The sequence below is a fragment of the Dromaius novaehollandiae genome, chromosome 6 (genome assembly GCF_036370855.1).
Source record: "Dromaius novaehollandiae isolate bDroNov1 chromosome 6, bDroNov1.hap1, whole genome shotgun sequence".
Taxonomy (NCBI): domain Eukaryota; kingdom Metazoa; phylum Chordata; class Aves; order Casuariiformes; family Dromaiidae; genus Dromaius; species Dromaius novaehollandiae.
Genome location: NC_088103.1, coordinates 39,348,522 through 39,366,102, shown reverse-complemented (window position 1 = coordinate 39,366,102; position 17,581 = coordinate 39,348,522). Strand labels below are relative to the sequence as shown.

Genomic DNA, 17,581 nt, shown 5'->3' with positions numbered 1-17,581 from the left:
ACTGTCAGGGTGTTTCAAAGGATGGACTAGTAGAATACAAGGTTGGAATTACCAAGTAAAGGACAATAGACTGAGATATGACAATGTTATTTAAAATAATCATTCATTCTGCTATTCAAAGCTAGTAAATCTAGTGTTGACTGTTATCTGGCCAGAGACTCAACATCACAGGACCCAAAATGTTCTGTGGGTGACAGAACATCATGTTGGGGGATATAATGTACAATAAGTCACTCAGGGCCAAAATATCAAGGTGGTAAATACAGAATTGTGCACATGCATTCATCTGGACAAATTGTACAGCCAAGCTCCCAGAACTGTGTGTGTATGTAGTTTTTAAAGAATGTGCATGTAGATTATTTAACTCATACACTGACAGAGGATATGTGACACATGTCCCTCAGCAAGATATGTAAAGAGCATTGTTTTGCCCTTCCAGTGCCTTTTAGATTAAAAGATGACCCCTCTAGTAGAAGAGGAAGAGTGCAAAAAATATTTTCTTTCCCTCCCTCCTCCCCCAAACAACATGTAAAGAAGAAGTGTGCTGAGTCAGGGGTTTCGGACCCTCTAATGGGACACAGGAAATCTACAGCTGAAAGAAGGCCTGCAATTTCTTTTCTGTTGTGTTTTATAGCCCTCTTGTACTTGTCTCCTACTTTTTTCTTGCTTTGTTGATAAGTTCTGCTTAGGTTTTTTATTCCTTTGTGCATATCTGCAAAATTGAAGGGGTTTGATGCTCCCCTACCGTTCATCTTTGTGGTCACTCACACCCATGCAAAATGAGAACTCGGGTAGAGTATTTCTGCTTACGACAGTTTGCACTAGTTTGAAGAATGGCACAAAGTAAAAGGCAACATCGTTCTTTTATGGTATATACACGGTCTTGTATTTGGAAATCTGGCTTTTAAGTCTTAATGCTTGGGGATCAACCTGCATGGTTCTGTAACATGCATGGTTCTGACAGCCAGAGGATCTTTTGGGGCTGTTGGATTAATATGGTGGATTGTTAGGAGGCAAAGAAATAGTTCTGATAAGAATAATCTTATAATTAAAACTTTATCTTTTAGACATTAGATTTAGATTTGCTGAATCAGCAGTCATGAACTATTGTTATCAGAGCAAAATTTGGCATTGACAGAGATTTGGGGTGGCACCAGTGATTTTGGTGCCACCATTAGGTGGGCTGCGTTACGTTACAAGTTATTTTGCCATGAGATACCAAAAATTTACTATCAAATGACTAAACCAATGAAAGAGTGTGTAAGGAACAGTTATGCCTTGTGATATGGGCCAAGTGACCTAACAGCTATTTTCCATCTCTAGCTTCTGTGATCTTTTGGTTTAGGGTACTGTAGTAGCTGCCAACATCTGCTTCTACCTGCTTGGAAGTTGGTTTCATTTTGAGTTTGCATATGAATTACTATGCTCCATGCCTGTGACTTTTAACTCCAGATGTCAGTCTCCATACTAAATCATTGTCGAGTAACCTTCCATTATTCTTTTCCACCTTGCACATCTAACCACCAGCTGCCAGCACACAGCTCCTGCCTGCATGCTGTCAGAACGAGTGGGAGCTGCTAAAACTCAACTCCAGTCTAAACATGAAGCTTTGTCTCTGCAGGAACATCAGAAAGCAAAGTCAACAGGGCTACCAGATCTTGTTATTGTTTGCATTTATATTTTTGGTTCAAACTTCTTTCCTCCCTGGAGGTTTTGATTCCACCGATTTTTGGTTGGGTTTGATTGGGCTTGTTTTTTTTTATTGCTCTCCCTCTTCTCATTTTGTTTTCTCCATTCTTTCATTGGAGGCAATGAGCCGTCCAGCGGTCGGAACTCCCCTGTCCCTTATCGGCCAGACAGCCGCCCTCTCACTCCAACTTACGCTCAGGCCCCTAAACATTTCCATGTTCCAGGTAGGAGCTGGCACTGTATGTGTCTCGGTGTCCTGTCACAGTGTAGAATGTAGCCTTTGTAACTTTTGTCTTGTCTCCATTGTTTCACGCTGTTTACTGTGGGATGCACACTCAACGCTGGGAACTGTCTGCTCCTGAGCTTGCTGAGAGGAGTATTGTGTTAAGAAATTTTTGGGATGCATCATGGTTTATACCTTGCTCTGTCAATCAGGTGTTTAACTGTTAGAATGCCTTGTTTTTCAGGGTCTGTTAACAGCCCATGAGCTGGATACGGGTTATGTAGGGCCCGGTTCTTCTCCTAGTTGCACCCGCTGAGCACCAGCAAAACTATGCTAACTTTGGAAGAATTGGTTTTGTGTTACAGTGGCATGCAGGAAAGAGCTACCAGTGAGCAATTACATATGCAGTTCATTGTCTGTCCTGTCATGACTTGCTTCAGTCTTGAAGCAAGCAGTTCTAGTTTAGTGTTGTTTTCTTTTTAACTGGGTGAGGACTTTTCGGTACTTGTTTCGTGCATTGGCTTGGTGTCCCCATAGAGACCTGCAGATCTGCAAGGATATGTATGAATCAGGATGCCCTTTCTACAAAGGGCAGTCTCTGTTTTAAAGTCATCTGCACAATTCTTCCAGACTCTGAGAAGATCCTCTGTTCCTCTGTCTTTTATTTTGAGGGGAAGAGGGTAGGTGTCCCTCAGGCAGTGGACATACATCTTCTGACTGCATCAGTGCTAGCTGAAAGCCTTACTATATCCAGTTATTCCTCAAGCCACCTTCAGTCAGTACCCTTCAGGCTGCCAGAGATTACTACTCCTCCTCCTCCTTTCCTCAGATCTGGCAGATAAACTGTTGTGTGAACTCTCCCTTTAAGTCAGTATGAGCTGGCTTGGCTAAAGCAGGCTATTTCAGCTGCTTATGCTAATGTGGCTCACCCTGACGTGCGTAAATTAAGGCGCACTTGCATGAATAGCTCTGTTGAGTGATGATCCCTATCTTGGTGGGAGTGGTTGGTTGCTGGGAGAGAGATCCTCTTCAGCTGGCACAGTGTGGCCGCAGAAGGAGCTATGTTCTAGCTTCCTGGCATAGGCATGCACAAAAGTACTGCGTGACTACCCTTGCAGTGTTTATACCTATTTGCTATTCAAGTAGGCACAATAGATTGCTAATGAGAAAGAAATACTGTGGTGTCTTTGTGTGCAGTGAATTTGCCTGTTTAGTCAAGGATGTAGGGTTCTGTAGAGTAAGATTTGCCTCTATTTCCATAGATTTTTACAGTTACCTTTCCTTAAAACCAAAGGTGAAGTTGTCTCCTGTAGTACTTTAATTGGATCTGTGATATATAGCATGTATTTCTAAAATGTTTTTTGATCTTTTTGCTACTGTAACTGAAAAATTTTTAGGGAGTATGAAGTAGCAAAATTGGTTTCTGCACTGCAGCACTAGTTTTGGATTAACTTTTGTATTTTTAGCTGTACAGAATACATGAAGTGTTGTGAGGTTTTTTTAGAGCAGCTTCCTCTCTTAGACGACATTGTTTTGGAAAATATTAGATCTTTTAGATATGCTGTAGATTTACTGCATTAGAGTTCTGGGAAGTGCTTTTATTCTAATTTACATTGATAGTGTGCAACGTAGTGGTCTCTACATAAAAAAAAATTATAAAGAAAAGATCTGTCCTTGTGGTTGGAAAATTAGCATTATATCAGTTAACGTCATGTAAAGCATCCCTTTGACTCAGTGAAGTCTACCTGTTGCTGGCTGTTCGAAATAGCATATTAGGCAGTAATTTTGTTCTCTGGCTTTTAAAGTGAACTGTAGGCTCATTGCATTCCCCTCAACTCAGTCTGACCAGTCAGTTGGAAAAGAAATTGAGCTGTTACAACTGAAGCACAATTTCCCACAGAAATTATTTGGAGTCGTTTTCCTCAAATTGTTTGTATCTTCAACATTGAAATTTCTTGTTTGTTTGCATTTCCACTCTAACTTTTATCCCAGTAATAGTCTTCTGAATATTTAAAATAGATTTTTCATGACTTAGATGCATCCACATGTTACAGAATAAGCTCCAAAGGACTTCATGTCACATCTTTGACTTTTCACTTGTTCTTACATTTTCTTTTCATCAAATAAACTGGTTCTGTGTAAAACTAGGATTAGTTTTCTGGCTTTTTCTTGTGCTACATCCTTGATTTGGCCTGTCTATTGTTTCAGTGTTGGAGTTATCTTCTTCTATAGCTAAAGTAGTTTCTATATTCACATTTTTCTTACTATTTAATTTCACAGATCAAGGCGTCAACATTTACAGAAAACCACCAATCTACAAACAGCATGGTAAATGATCTATTTATATTTCAAAGTTGGAGTGTCAAGTAAACTAAGATACACAGATTAGTGAGAAACATTCAAAATTTAATGTATGAGCATTAAAAATGAGAAATACAAACTTTAAGCCACTTTTATTGCATGTCCTGCTGAGTGATTATGTTTTAAAGCGTATTGTTTGATTCGTATCATATGGTTTAAATACTGGCCACGTTGATGTTAATAGCAAAATTGCCACTAACTGGGATTTTATTGTCTCTTTAGCATTGTAATGCCTTTCTGTATTTCACTTCTTTAAGTTTATATTTTCAGAGTACAGGTATTCATCATGGTAAAATGGATTAGCAACAGTCCATTCTCTGACAGGAACTTCACGGAAAGTATTTATTTTAGACAGAAAAAGTACAGTTCTTTATTTCATCAGCAAAGGTGGACATGTTATCGTCAGATTGGAATTCCAGATGTACCTGTGCTTTAACTAAGGATCTTCAGTTTATTGAAGATAATATAGGTTACTTACCGCTGACAGGGCTAATTTGACTGTCAAACCCTGTAAAACAGCTCAGGTAGTATACTCTGTTTGTTTTTCCAGTGTTTAGATTAGAGTTGGACAATAGTGTTTCTAGTCTGGAAAGTTTAGAGCAGTCCTCATTTTAGCAAGCCTGAAATAAGAAAGGCAAAGGCCAACTGCCTTAACAGTCTTTAATACTGCCGAGCAAGGATTATAATTATGTTATAAGTAAATGTGTCCACTTTTGCCTTCTGTTGTGATAAGAAAACTTTAAATAGGAGATGATTTTTATATAATTTGCTAAAAGACAGATGTGTCTGCTTTTTAAACACCTTGAGTTTGCATCCCTTTGCAGACTCTTTATCTAGTGAAATTTATTTAGGATTAAGTAGCAAATGAGTAGTACTATACATTTTAGATGAACAATGGCTGAGAGCCATTGGATTGAAATGATTAAGAAATACAAGGAAATCCTCTTTGTAGACAGGAGTGAGCATCCAAAGAACACTACTATTGTGGTTTTACATCATTTTTTTTTTTCCTTTTTAAGTTTTGAAACCATATGCTCATTTTACAAAGTCTTAACATTATTTTTGTTTATTTTTATGGTTTTAATGTATCTCCTCACATCCCATTAACATGTGAATGTTTAACCACTGACATCACCAATTCTAATATGTAAGTACTGTTTGAAGTCATGCTTTTGTAAACTCTGGCTAGCTTCTTACATGCTTGTAATTATACTTAGAGTTTCCCAATCAGAAACTTCCCAAAATTCCCAATGACATCTAATACTGGTGTTTTTAGACTACCTTGAATGGATTGGATAAGCAATGCCCATAAATTAATGTCAATAAGGATATCTCATTCCTTTGTGTTGCTTGGAAATCTCAACTTTGAGTAGTAAACATTTTACATGTTAAAAATGATTCTTCTATTGAGAACCTTTTGCTTCTGTGTTCTGCATCACTGCCTTAACAGATGTTTTTCTATTAAAAAAAAAAGAAAAAGAAAAAATTGATGTCCTTGTTTAAGTTAAGGTGATTTGGACAAAGAGTTTGCAGATAAGAGGTAATTAAGGCTATTTTTATTACAAACTGAATTCAGTTGGATTTTTTGTGTGTCAAGAAGTGAAAGCCACAACGCACATCCCCACATGATTTTAAGACATGATGGCTCAGACTGGAATCTTAAATGTGTGTCACACTACTGAGCTGTGTTATTGGTGAGGTTTATTTCACTGGAAATGCCTTTCCTTGCTGAAGTGATCTGAATGGAGTTTAGTATTTATTAATAAATTCACATCTACTTTTATTACTGCATGTTAATTACAAAATACATTAGCAGAAAAATTCCAGTGGTTAAATAAATGTATCTATCTGCTCCAGGTTTCCTCTTCTTTGTTTTTGTTTTACAGCTTTTCACAGAACCTCAGGAAATAATTAGCTTTAGTGAAGTTAGTGCTTCCCTCTGAACTGTTTCTGTTTTCTTGCCCTACAGGGAATACAAACTAGCACATTAGAGCACTTCATTAATAGTCAGATCTCCTCAGGAGATATTGGCACACACTGCTAGCTTGAATTTTCTTGCTCTTGCTTAATCTTTCTAACAATGTAAAACCCTAGTAAAATCCAAGGCTGATTTGGGGTTGTTTTGAGGTTGGGGATAAGGGAAGGGAGGAGGGTTTGATTACAAGATACTAGTAGGAGGAAGATATTTCTTTGCTTCAAATTGCAGTTAAAAAGGCAAAACATAAAGATGTTCATTTTTGAAAATGGACTTGTTGTGAAGCATAAAATTTTGGCAAAATAAGGAAAACCTTTACATTGATACAGATTATTACATAGCTAAGTTCCCTGATTGCCATCTAGATGCAGCTGCTTTGGCAGCACAGAGCAAGTCCTCCGAGGATATCATCAAGTCCTCCAAGTTCCCAGCAGCCCATGCACCAGCACCCAACGAGATACCAAAGATTGAGACGGACCACTGGCCAGGTCCTCCCTCCCTTGCGGCCATAGGTACGCAAAAGAAAGATGGTACAAGTGATGCGGATTTAAAGGTACTGGAAACCAAAATAGATTAATATTGAATCTGTAAGATCCAGCAGCGAGGACTGTGTCCACCCCATATCTTCACTGCAAAGTGTAGTCCTTCTGGTGAGACCTCTGGGTGTCCGTGTATTTATAGCTGTTGAATAGGGCTGAGGAAAAGACATTTTGCAAAAGTACATTGGAATTGTTCACACAGATACTAACCCGCAGACAAATTATGCGACTCCCATGAAGTAGTTTACAAACAGTATGATGTGTCATGCAAGCTTGACTTCTTTCAGTTATTGTTTATATAGTCCGTTAGTCCTAAACTAATAGTAAATATTTAATGGAAAATGTCATTGCTTCTGGCCACATGGCTCTTTCTGTGGCCAGAAGCAATGACTGCAGTGGAACAGTTAATAGGCTAAAAAAGTCATGTTTTTTTCAGAATCACTGTTTCTACAGACTATATATTTTTCTTCTGTGTTGTTGCACTGCATGTATCTTATTTTGTTTTCTTTAAATTACATACATGATCATTTCTTAACTTTTTTTTGGTACTGTATTTGTCTTCTCTGTTGATTTCGTTGACCCCAAGTAAAACACCGTATAAAGTAAGCTACCTACCCTGGGCCATTCACAAAGTCACCTCAGAAGCACTGAAGGTCTTGCCCGTTTCAGATTTCTCTGTAGGAGTTTATGGCTTTCCTTGCAGCGGGGTTTTCCTGGAGGGGCTGGGAGAGGAGGCCCAGGGTGGCAGAGCCCAATGGTTTGTGTTGACATGACCAACGGAAGAGTCTGTACATGCAGTGGGGACTTCCAGGACTTTGGGGGAGTGTCATTTATATAGCACTGGAACCTCAGAAACCTTATGGTCACGTTGATAACGTACAGGTACTTAAAACTCTCCTGACAGTGTCTGTGGTAACTGCAGCATTATTTTGCCATCTGTCTGAGGTGGAGGCTTTGTTAAAAATGAGCTCCCAGCTCAGTCTCCAGGCAATGGATGACAACTTCTGATTGTTTCCAGTAAAACTTCTTTGTAAATTGGCTATCAGGTGATTTTGTTACACCTGAGAAACTAAACCGGTCTGTTTGGAAACTGTACGGTAAAAATGTGCTTATGGCCATTTTGCATTTGGAAATAGAAAGACACTGTACAAGATTAATCACTAGAAAACAAACCTTCAAGCCTCGGGTTTTTAGGCTCGTTATCTGATTGTCTGATACTTTCTGTACAGAGCTAAACTGAACTCTGCTATCAAAAAAGGAGTATTCCTACTATTGTACTGAAAAATTTTGCAAAAGTCTGAAACACCAGACAAAATAATACATAATTTAACTGCAAAAACTTAATTTATCTGGAACTTTTTGTGTTTCCCCTTATTAGCAAGTCTTCTGATAATTTAGCTGCAAAATCTAGTCTTCATTCAAAGAAGAGTTTGTCTCCTCTAGGATTGTTGCATAACTACCTCAGGGTATAGCCTGTGAAGAAAGAACGTATGTAGTGTCTAACTGCCTTCAGCAGTATCATAGTCTATGTATTCATTAAAACGTCCTGGTGTCTTAATTGGACCATTTCTCATAAATATTCAAGAAAATAAAGATTAATCAATAAAAAGTGAGAAACCAAAATTTAGAACGCTTGTTCAAAAGTAAAGTGGTCTTAATTCATTTTAGCTTTATCCGAAGGATCAATTAAATTAGTTCACTCCATTTTAGACTAGGAATAAGGCCATGCTCATTCAAAATATGAGTATTTAGGAAAGTAATGTAATTTCATTTTCCACTTGAAATGTTAATTCAGATTTGCATTTCTGAGCCTAGATAAAAGCATAAATGTAGATCAGACCTTCTGTTTTCACCACTGGTACATGTACCAGTGCCCTTAAATGCCATATTTCTGTGACTAGCTAACTAAACTCTTTTTCCTTATTAAGTTGATGGGTAACTTTTGTATCCCAGAGTGTTGCTTGGTTGGGAACCCATGTACAGTGTAACTTCTTGTTAATAGTAGTAGAGGCCTGGCAGCCATAAGGCAGACTGACTGAGTGACTTCTGTTAAGGGTGAGTTTTGAAAAAGGCTTTTGAGTCTGCAAGAAAATACTGCTTTCTTTATTCAGTAAATCAAACTGACCAGTACTTTAAACTAGTATTGAAGTCTTCAAGGTATGTTAGAACTGATGTAAAAAGCTTTCTGTGTTGTGGTTTTATGGAAGCAGGAGCTGACATGAGACGCAGATCAAGTGGAAGAGAGGAAGAAGATGAAGAACTACAGAGACGCCGGCAGCTGCAGGAGGAACAGCTTTTGAAGGTTATTATAGCCTCATCTTACAAGTGTTTCTGAACACCAACCAAGAAGTGCCCTTTTTTCCCCATAAGCAATTTCTATTAATACCTCAATCAGTTTTGTTTTATTGCAATATTTTTAATTGCCATTTATAGCTCAACTCTGGTCTGGGACAATTGATACTGAAAGAAGAGATGGAAAAGGAGATTCGTGATAGGTCATCCCTTTCTGCCAGTCGTTACGATTCTCCAGGTAATTCATATAGGCAATAGACCTAATAATGAACAATGATTGGTTCTAGGAGACCACTTAAAATGTGTGTATGTGGTGTTCTCCTCTGAAAAGCATGGCCTAACTCATTACCTGGTTTGGGGGAGGGGAGGAGGGTGGGTTTTTTCTTTTTTTTTTTTTTAGTTAGAAGAAATATGAGGCTCAAGATTTTGAGGCAGTTTCTGGGAAAGAGATTTTCTAATATAGATAAGGAGGGAAGTCAAATATAGCAGTAACTATTAGATCATGCATATGCCAATAGACCGGGTTATTAAATTACAATAACACATTTTCTTAAACTGGTGATTGCCATCACTGCTGAGTCTCTCGTCCCAGGAACAGAAAATGAGCCCTGTTTATGAGTGGGGCTGCATATTCCAAACACAGCCAATGTGTCTGTCCTGGCTGGCATTTCGACTGGGTGTATTGTGTTCCACAGCAAAGGCAAAAACACCAACTTTGCTTAATGGCTAGCTTAGATTCTTGACCTCATTGTAAGCCTTGATGCATATCTGTGGCCTTCTCAGAACTCCAGAGGTTTTTGTGGTTTTATTTCACTCTCTACATCCACAGGTCCTTGCAGTGCAGCAGCTGTACTTCAAGCCAAGAAGGTAGAAGATGACTCTCCTTGGAGTCATCTAGTGGAGCAGTTGCCAAGCAAATTAGGATTTCCTTGTGTTCCCTGTTATATGAGTCCATTGCCTCTATTTATGGTTTGGGAGAGAACATCTGTGGCAAGACTTGGATCAGTGCACTCATTAGTACCACAGATGCCTTTTGTGGAATCACCGATGCCTTTTTCCAAAGCTTCTTATTGCCAACATGTATTCTTTTGAATGCCTTAAGTTCCACATCCCATACCCTCCTGTGCTAAAAATAATGTTTAAAAGGTCAAAAATGCATTTTTATATGGAGGGTCTTGTCTGAGGGGCCTGTAGTAACTGTAGAAGTGCTGTTGACCCTTACACTGACAGTCTCTCTATTTACCACATTATCTTGCACATGCAATTTCTGGGGTCAGTGCAAATGCTAAACTGAATGTCTCCACGCACCTTATTTCACTGCTATTTCAGTGGAAAGCAGGAGTTATGGAGATCTATTGAATCATGTCATGTTCTCAGAAGTATCATGCCATGTGCAGGATAACAATAAATTCAGATTAGGTTGCCACATTCTCAAATTTGTTTAAACTCAGTCACCACTGCCTGTTCTGATTCTCTCCTGGTGAAGTCAGTGCTCAGACCTCTGTCAGATACATTGTTGCAGGACGAAAACTAATAACCCTTCCTTTTTTGTAGCAAAAAAAATTGAAAGCTAGAGCATGTGAATAGAGAGACAATGAAGTGTGCTAGTCACAACGGCGAATGTTGGTTTCTCCCTGTTAACTTGGATTATGCAGCAGCAACAACTGGGAGTATGATTTCTATAAAGTATTATGCTTTATACTACTTGCAGTATGTAGGGTAGAAAGGAAACCCATGTAAGATTCAGAGGGTGCAGTGAGATGCTATAAACCATGTGGACCACTTAGGAGAGGGCACTACCATCCCAGGACACTAACAGGGAATCTATACTGTCAAACAGTGCTAATCTTAGATTTCCCTTGTCCTTTTCCTTGATCCCATCATAAGAAATCACAGTGTACCTAATCAACAAATCTGTAATACTTTATCTATCTAAGGACTAAGAAGTTACTCTGCTCTGTTCTCTAAGCATTACTTTCAACACGGTGGAGACCACCTTTGATTTTGATAACAGCAAAATCAGAAGTCTCCCTTCTTGATGACCTGCCTCCACGACACGACAATGCTGCGTGTAACTTGTAGAATGTATGGAAGGATGTCATGAATTTGGGGCTGAGACATTAGTTTCTTGAAGCCAATGTGTCTCCATTGGTTATGTATATGGTTAGCTCTTTTAATTGTGTTTTTAGTACCAGTTGATTCCTCAAATGTTCTTGTTTTTGAGTTTCCATGGAATTTTTTCCAATAAAAGATTCTTCTCTTCCTCATTCAACAGCACATGCTTCAGCTTCCAAAACCTCTTCTCTCCCTGGCTATGGAAGAAATGGGCTTCATAGGGTAAGATGATAGCAATTTTGAGAAGCAGAAGGTGTCTTTAATCATCTGTGGTATTTATTTCCCTGCTAAGTGTATTGAATTTCCAGTTTGATCAAGCTTGCTTATAAAATCTGAAGTCAGACAAAACCTAGTTTCCCTTCCCACAAACCAGATTATTAAAAATGCAAGAAAGACTATAAAAATTGGGGGAAAAGAGCTTAAAGCAATTTGTTACTCTGAAAATACCAAACCATTTGTGAAGTCAGGAACTGTGAATTTATGTGCATGTCCCCTTTTCCTGTTACAGCCGGTGTCTACAGATTTTGGTCAGTACAACAGTTACGGGGATGTGAGTGGCGGAGTTAGAGGTAAGGCTGAGGAGCTTTTTTTACATGCCACTTTATTATAGAACATGTTAAGATATTTGATCTTTTCAGCTGTTCTTTTTTAAAGACATGGTTGCTTTGTATTTGCTCAGTACATTTTAACTTCGTCTGGTAAACTCGACAGATAACTCGAACTCTGCAAATATGTATTAAAAAGTTCGGGTTTATTTTGGTAAATCTGCTGTGTAGAGCTGATCCTTGTTTATGCCAAGAGACTACTTTAGCATTGGTGCAAATGGAAAGCAGGTAACCTGTAGCTAATTAGGAAAATGTTTTGAGTTCTGTTATGGTGTTTTCTTTCTCTGAAAATTATCAACCACTGCACGGTCTGAAGGAATGAGCTGCAGTGAAGAATGCAGGATAATGCATAATAATCCCAGCACTGCTTATGATTTGCTTTGTGACTTGGAGGTGATCTGATACCAGTCCTTGCCTCATTTTCCCCATCTGTAATAAAGTGACAATTAATATTTATCAAAGTTATAAAACTTTATATCAGTTAATGTTTTGAAATGGTTTGAGCTCATAGAGATGAGAGAGACCAGTTACCTCACAAATGAGACTGATCCCTTCTACCTTAGATACCCTAAGATCAAACATCTTTTGTTCATGCTTCTGTTGATTTATAGACTGTGGAGGAAGCCTAGACAACTACCTGATGGCAGAGGCTAGATGAGGTGAATCCTCTGTACTTGTTAAAATATTAATTTACTGTTTATTTACCTGATGGTGGTTTTGTGTGTCTTAGTATCTCCAAAGTGACCTGATTTTCTTGAATGAGAAACCTTCTTTAAAGACAAAGAACTGCAGTGTTGGGAGAGTTTCATTATTTACAAACTAAGACTAAAAGTAGGGAGGTTCACTGGCCTTAGAGAATCAGGTGAGATTTTGAAATGATAGACCAGAAGACACAAGGATTCTCTGGTCCATAGTGATCAATTCCTGTTATTCCACACTCCAAACCTGATAAGATTTCTCTTTTGCTTTTCAGATTTCCAGGTAGAGTACGGGTTTTCGTCCATCAACTGACAACAGAACTAAAAGCGTCTGCTTTCTTACTCAAGTCTGAATTTCTGCTACAGGGAAGGGTTTCTTAAGACATTAGTTTTGATTTATCCGCATGTTTAAGCATAAGCAACAATGTAGACTCCTACCAACAAAACACAGGCATAGCCTCAGATTCCTCCTTGTACCTCCCTGGAGCTGCAGTGCGAAGGCTCATACCCCAGTTCTGTGACTTCCTCTGTAAAATCCACTGTCTGTTGAAATACAAGTTATCTGCAATAGTTCTCTCTGGACAGCTAAGGGTGGATTTTTTTCCAGCCTCTCTAGTACTAAGCCCAGAGTAATATAGAAACACTCTTCTGGAGGAAATTTTCTTCCATACCAGGAGCCCCGAACTCTTTGTTTTTGCCCTGGAATTTGTCCTCTAGAAAAAGATGGCTGATCAGTAGCTTTCTGCAGTGCTGCCATCACAGATTAGCTAATAAGAGATCCTTGCAAATTCCAACCCTTTCCCCCCAAATCCTGATTCCAGGATTTTTTTCCAGAGTAGTCTTGAGTCTGGATGGCCCCTCAACACAGTCGCAATATGAAATGACAATATAAGAAAGGGTTTAAATACTTGGATATATTTGTTAGTTGCTGTATCAAAACTGTGATGGTTGGGAAGAGAATGACAAAGTTGTGGGAGCAGAGAGGGGGTTGTTCTGTGTATTACGGTCAAAACATTGTTTTGTTCGGAACAGTACCTGTGTAAAAATAGCAACTTTTAATCAGAGCGCTATCTCTCTTTGGGTTCATAGTCAAAATTTCCCATTGTAGAGACAAAAAGAAGCTTGGCTGAGAGGGCCCTGGCAATTGTAAGTGACAGGAAGGACAACCAGAGGCATGAGTGCCTTGTATGTGATGTTGGGTGGGGTCTGAATTAATGCTTCTGCATATTTGTCCAGAGAAGAACTCTAACGTAGTCACTGGAGTGGGAAGGAACCTACCACTCTCTGGGGATCTTCTGGTTCACTTGGGAAGTGCTGTTGGTAGGCTCTGCAGAGAGCTATAACCAGCCTTAGCAGTGAGCAGAAGACTGTGGTGGCAAAGGAGGGGGTGGAAGGATTTCACAGCATGCCTCAGAGAAGCGATAAGCAGTAGCTGTGGCAATGTCCTGTATGATAAGACTAAACCTTAAGACCTGAAAGAACTCTCAGTGTAAATTCACCTTTGTTTTCACCACTACTTGAGTGCCTTTACCCTCTGTGTGTGTAACCCACGTGTCTGATGTGTACCTGTATCTGATGCAGTCCCTCCCGGATGGTCATGTCCCTGGAATGAGAATGGACAGAGGAGTATCTATGCCTAACATGTTGGAGCCAAAGGCAAGTGCAGATGTTATTCACTTTACTTCAAGGCAGTGAAGATTTTACTGTGAAATGCAGGTGAAATATGGGAAAAGTCCTGATTTCCTTGTTTTTCTTTACCTCACCCCAGTCCCTGCTCCTTATGTGCCAAACCTCTCCCTGTGCTCTGGACTTTGCCTGTTGTGGGTATTAGTGCTTAGGCAGGCTGAGGGCAGCCAAAGTGTGGTCTTTGGTTAACCTGGTTAACAGGTCTCCGCTGTTAAGGAGGTCTTCCCAGAGAGAAAATGAAGATACTGAATGTGCTTGATAGCTACTCCTGTTAAGCTTTTGATAGCCCAAGTTGCAGGCCAAACTCAATGGGAGAGTCTCAGTCCTTTTAAGTTTGAAAAGCGATGCCAAATATTGTGGCTCACAACATGCTGCTGAGGCTGTCTTGTTTTAACAGTTAATGAAAAATGTGGATCTTTGTCTCAGATAGGCATCTATACATCTTTCTGTATCCGGTCTTCATCTCTTAGCATTATTAGCCTGACATCTTTCAACAATGTCGAATTACCTATATAAGAAACTGTTCAGGAGATTTGTTGAAAAAAGGCAATGTCAGCTGAATATGAGTTAGGATATAAATTAAGATGCTTTCACAGCTGTCTTCAGAGATGTCTGAATCAAAAATGAACAGTAATATATAGAGGGGTTCAACTAGGGCTTGTGTTTTAAATCTTGTAACTTTCTCTACTGCTGGTGAAACTTCTGAGAAACCATGATTTTTGCCAAAATGATAAGGATCAGCATTTCTGCCAGTAAAGCAAGCAGCTCTTTTTGCAAACCAGATTACTACTTGTGCTTCCGAGTCACCTCCAGACAAACTGTACAAGGCAATAATCATAGCTTTATAAGCTGAGACCCCAATGTAATGTACATTAATGAGTGTTCATATATATTATGTATATATAACCTTGGGCACATCCCCAACTCCTGAGATACTGTTTTTTTATTCCAAACAATTCCTTTCTCAGTGCAATAGAAATTCTTACAGCCACCACTGCTGTTGATGCACCTAGTGATTTGGAATGTTATTTTGGGTGACAAATTCTGTCTTATTTCTAGTGGTAAAATTTATGGGATTTTTTGTGAGACAGTAGGTCACTTTTCCATTGATATTTCAAAGGTTATGCTTTAAAAGGTTATGTTGTATGAACTGGCAGTAGTTCTGTTCATTTCAATGGTACAGGACCAACTTAAACCTGCTAAGGTGAAAAAGCCAACTCAAATTCAGTACGAAAAACATGGGAAGTGAAAATTAGTAAACCTTAGCATGATCAAAGCTTACAAAATGGTATTCCAGAAAGGACAGAATTTGTGCATCCTGACAGTCCAGACTGAAAAATGCTTTGTTCTGAATACCTAAGTATAAAATGTACTTATGACCTCAGACCTTCACTTAAACTCTGCCTGTTTAAATATTATGAAAAGTTACCTTTTAGTTTACTATGATGCTGTATATGGTAGCCATTTTCAGTATAGAACATAAACAATGTAATTCAAAGTAGAGACTCCATTGTACAATTGTGAGAATGTCAGAATCTAATAAGAATTCTGTCTTACAATGGGTATGTAAGTACACATTATTTAAATTATTATTACTTACAATAAACTCAGTGGTGTGTTCATTGATGCCTGAATCTTATTTGTTATATTTCTGAAAAGTTTATTGGGTTAACTGGTGACAATGGAATGAACTTCATTGCCCAGTACCACACTAAAGTTGATTAGGTGGAATTTCTTCTGTTAGAATGACAATGGAATTAACCACATTTGAGGATCGCTCAGGTGCCTCTCCAGGAGAGTTTTGGTGGTCTTACTCTTGTTCCCAGTGGCAAAGTATCTGAATCAGTAAAACAAGACCATAAATACCAATAAAGGCTAAGCCAGTTCCCACTGAAGTCTGTGGAAAAACTTTCATTGACTTCAGTGAGGCTTAAATGAGAACCTCACTGAAAATGCTGTTGTCCTGCTCTGCAGGGAGACATGAAAAGAGAAGGGCTATATGGAGGTTCTGTCAGATGGGACAGGAGCTCTCTAAGTCTTTCCAGGCATTCATTGAAGTCTGGGCCTGAGGAAAAAGGCTAAAACAGAGAATTTTATTTACCAGTGATGGTTCCAGAAACTGATTTTAGTCACTGGATTTTCTCAATTCCTTTCTAGTCAGCATTGTTTCTGTTGGGTTAGACTGATCCAAGACCAGCAGACAGTAAACATTTTACCTCAAACAAAGAACCTGTACAAGTAAATGAGAACTGAATCTTTTATGCGTTCACAAATTATTTATTAGCCAGTAACTGATTTTGTATAAGTTCTCGGCATTCTTTGCAATGTAAAGGGAAATCAAAAGGAAATGTTATTGGGAGATGTGCTGGATGGATGCTGAAGCAGATGAAGACATGTAAGATAAATATGTCTACAAAAACTTGTCCTTTAATCCATCCGTGTATGTCACAGCCAGCAAGCACAGTGGGGGCTTGTTCAAGTTCTGTAACTGTCCAAAAAGGCAAGGAAAATAATCTGATTAATTCCATTGAATGCAGTGGCCCACACTGATGAATGTCTTGCTTGTTCAGATTTGCTGCTTTTTCTGATGTACTTTTATGTGGTACTCTCATGTACTTTTTAAAAAGTCCTCTAAGCGTCTGCTTCCTTAGAGCTGTCCATGTTTTGGCAACCATCAGTCAGACCCATGAGTGCCAACTATATTTACCTTACTGAACTCTAAATTCACCCATCAGTGGATAAGAAGGTTTAATGACTAGAGAGGAACTCTGTCTGATCACAGCCAACCTATGCATTGTACACTCTGTAATAATCAGTGGGGTGGGCAAGTACACAGTGGCTCTACAAAACGAGGGAGTTTGGTGTTGGTATTAAACAAGTTCTTGTGCTATCCAGATTGGCTTCTCTTTCATGCAACAATTAAAAAAAAAGTTCTGATTTCCTTTGAAAAAGAAAGCAAATGTTTGTGTGGTTATGAAAATAAGACACATGTTCTTTCTGCTTTAGAATGTAAATACATCTCTTTTTCCCCCCTTTTATACATTGTTAACAGATTTTTCCATATGAAATGCTCATGGTGACCAACAGAGGGCGAAATAAAATACTAAAAGATGTAGACAGAACCAGGCTTGAGGTAAGAGAAGCAAATTCCTAAATGCTCTTTCCTACTGAAATTGTTTGTTGTTACACACTTGAAAGCTCAAACATTGAAGTGTGGGTCCTTGCTAGACTGAGAAGATTTCTCAGCGTTAGACAGAGAAGCAGGAGTCAGACAGTGGGAGGAAGCAGCAGCTTCTCTGCGAGCAGTTCCAGGCCAGGAGCTCCATGTCTCCGACTAGGAGTGCGTGTGCCTCCCCGCTCCTGGACAGAGCTGCTCAGAAGTCCCTTATGTTGTCAAG

The 17,581-nt window shown here is 39.0% G+C and overlaps 1 protein-coding gene across 1 annotated transcript in view; it reads left to right on the top strand.

Annotated features, from left to right (window-relative positions):
* ABLIM1 (actin binding LIM protein 1) overlaps positions 1–17,581 on the top strand; it is a 233,204-nt gene that overhangs the window by 207,396 nt on the left and 8,227 nt on the right. Inside the window, exons 15-24 of the mRNA XM_064514270.1 lie at positions 1,809–1,913; positions 4,193–4,240; positions 6,614–6,760; positions 8,998–9,089; positions 9,221–9,317; positions 11,355–11,416; positions 11,703–11,763; positions 12,773–12,780; positions 14,079–14,153; positions 17,236–17,316. Coding sequence (XP_064370340.1) covers positions 1,809–1,913; positions 4,193–4,240; positions 6,614–6,760; positions 8,998–9,089; positions 9,221–9,317; positions 11,355–11,416; positions 11,703–11,763; positions 12,773–12,780; positions 14,079–14,153; positions 17,236–17,316 — 776 coding nt within the window. The remainder of the gene's footprint in view (positions 1–1,808; positions 1,914–4,192; positions 4,241–6,613; positions 6,761–8,997; positions 9,090–9,220; positions 9,318–11,354; positions 11,417–11,702; positions 11,764–12,772; positions 12,781–14,078; positions 14,154–17,235; positions 17,317–17,581) is intronic.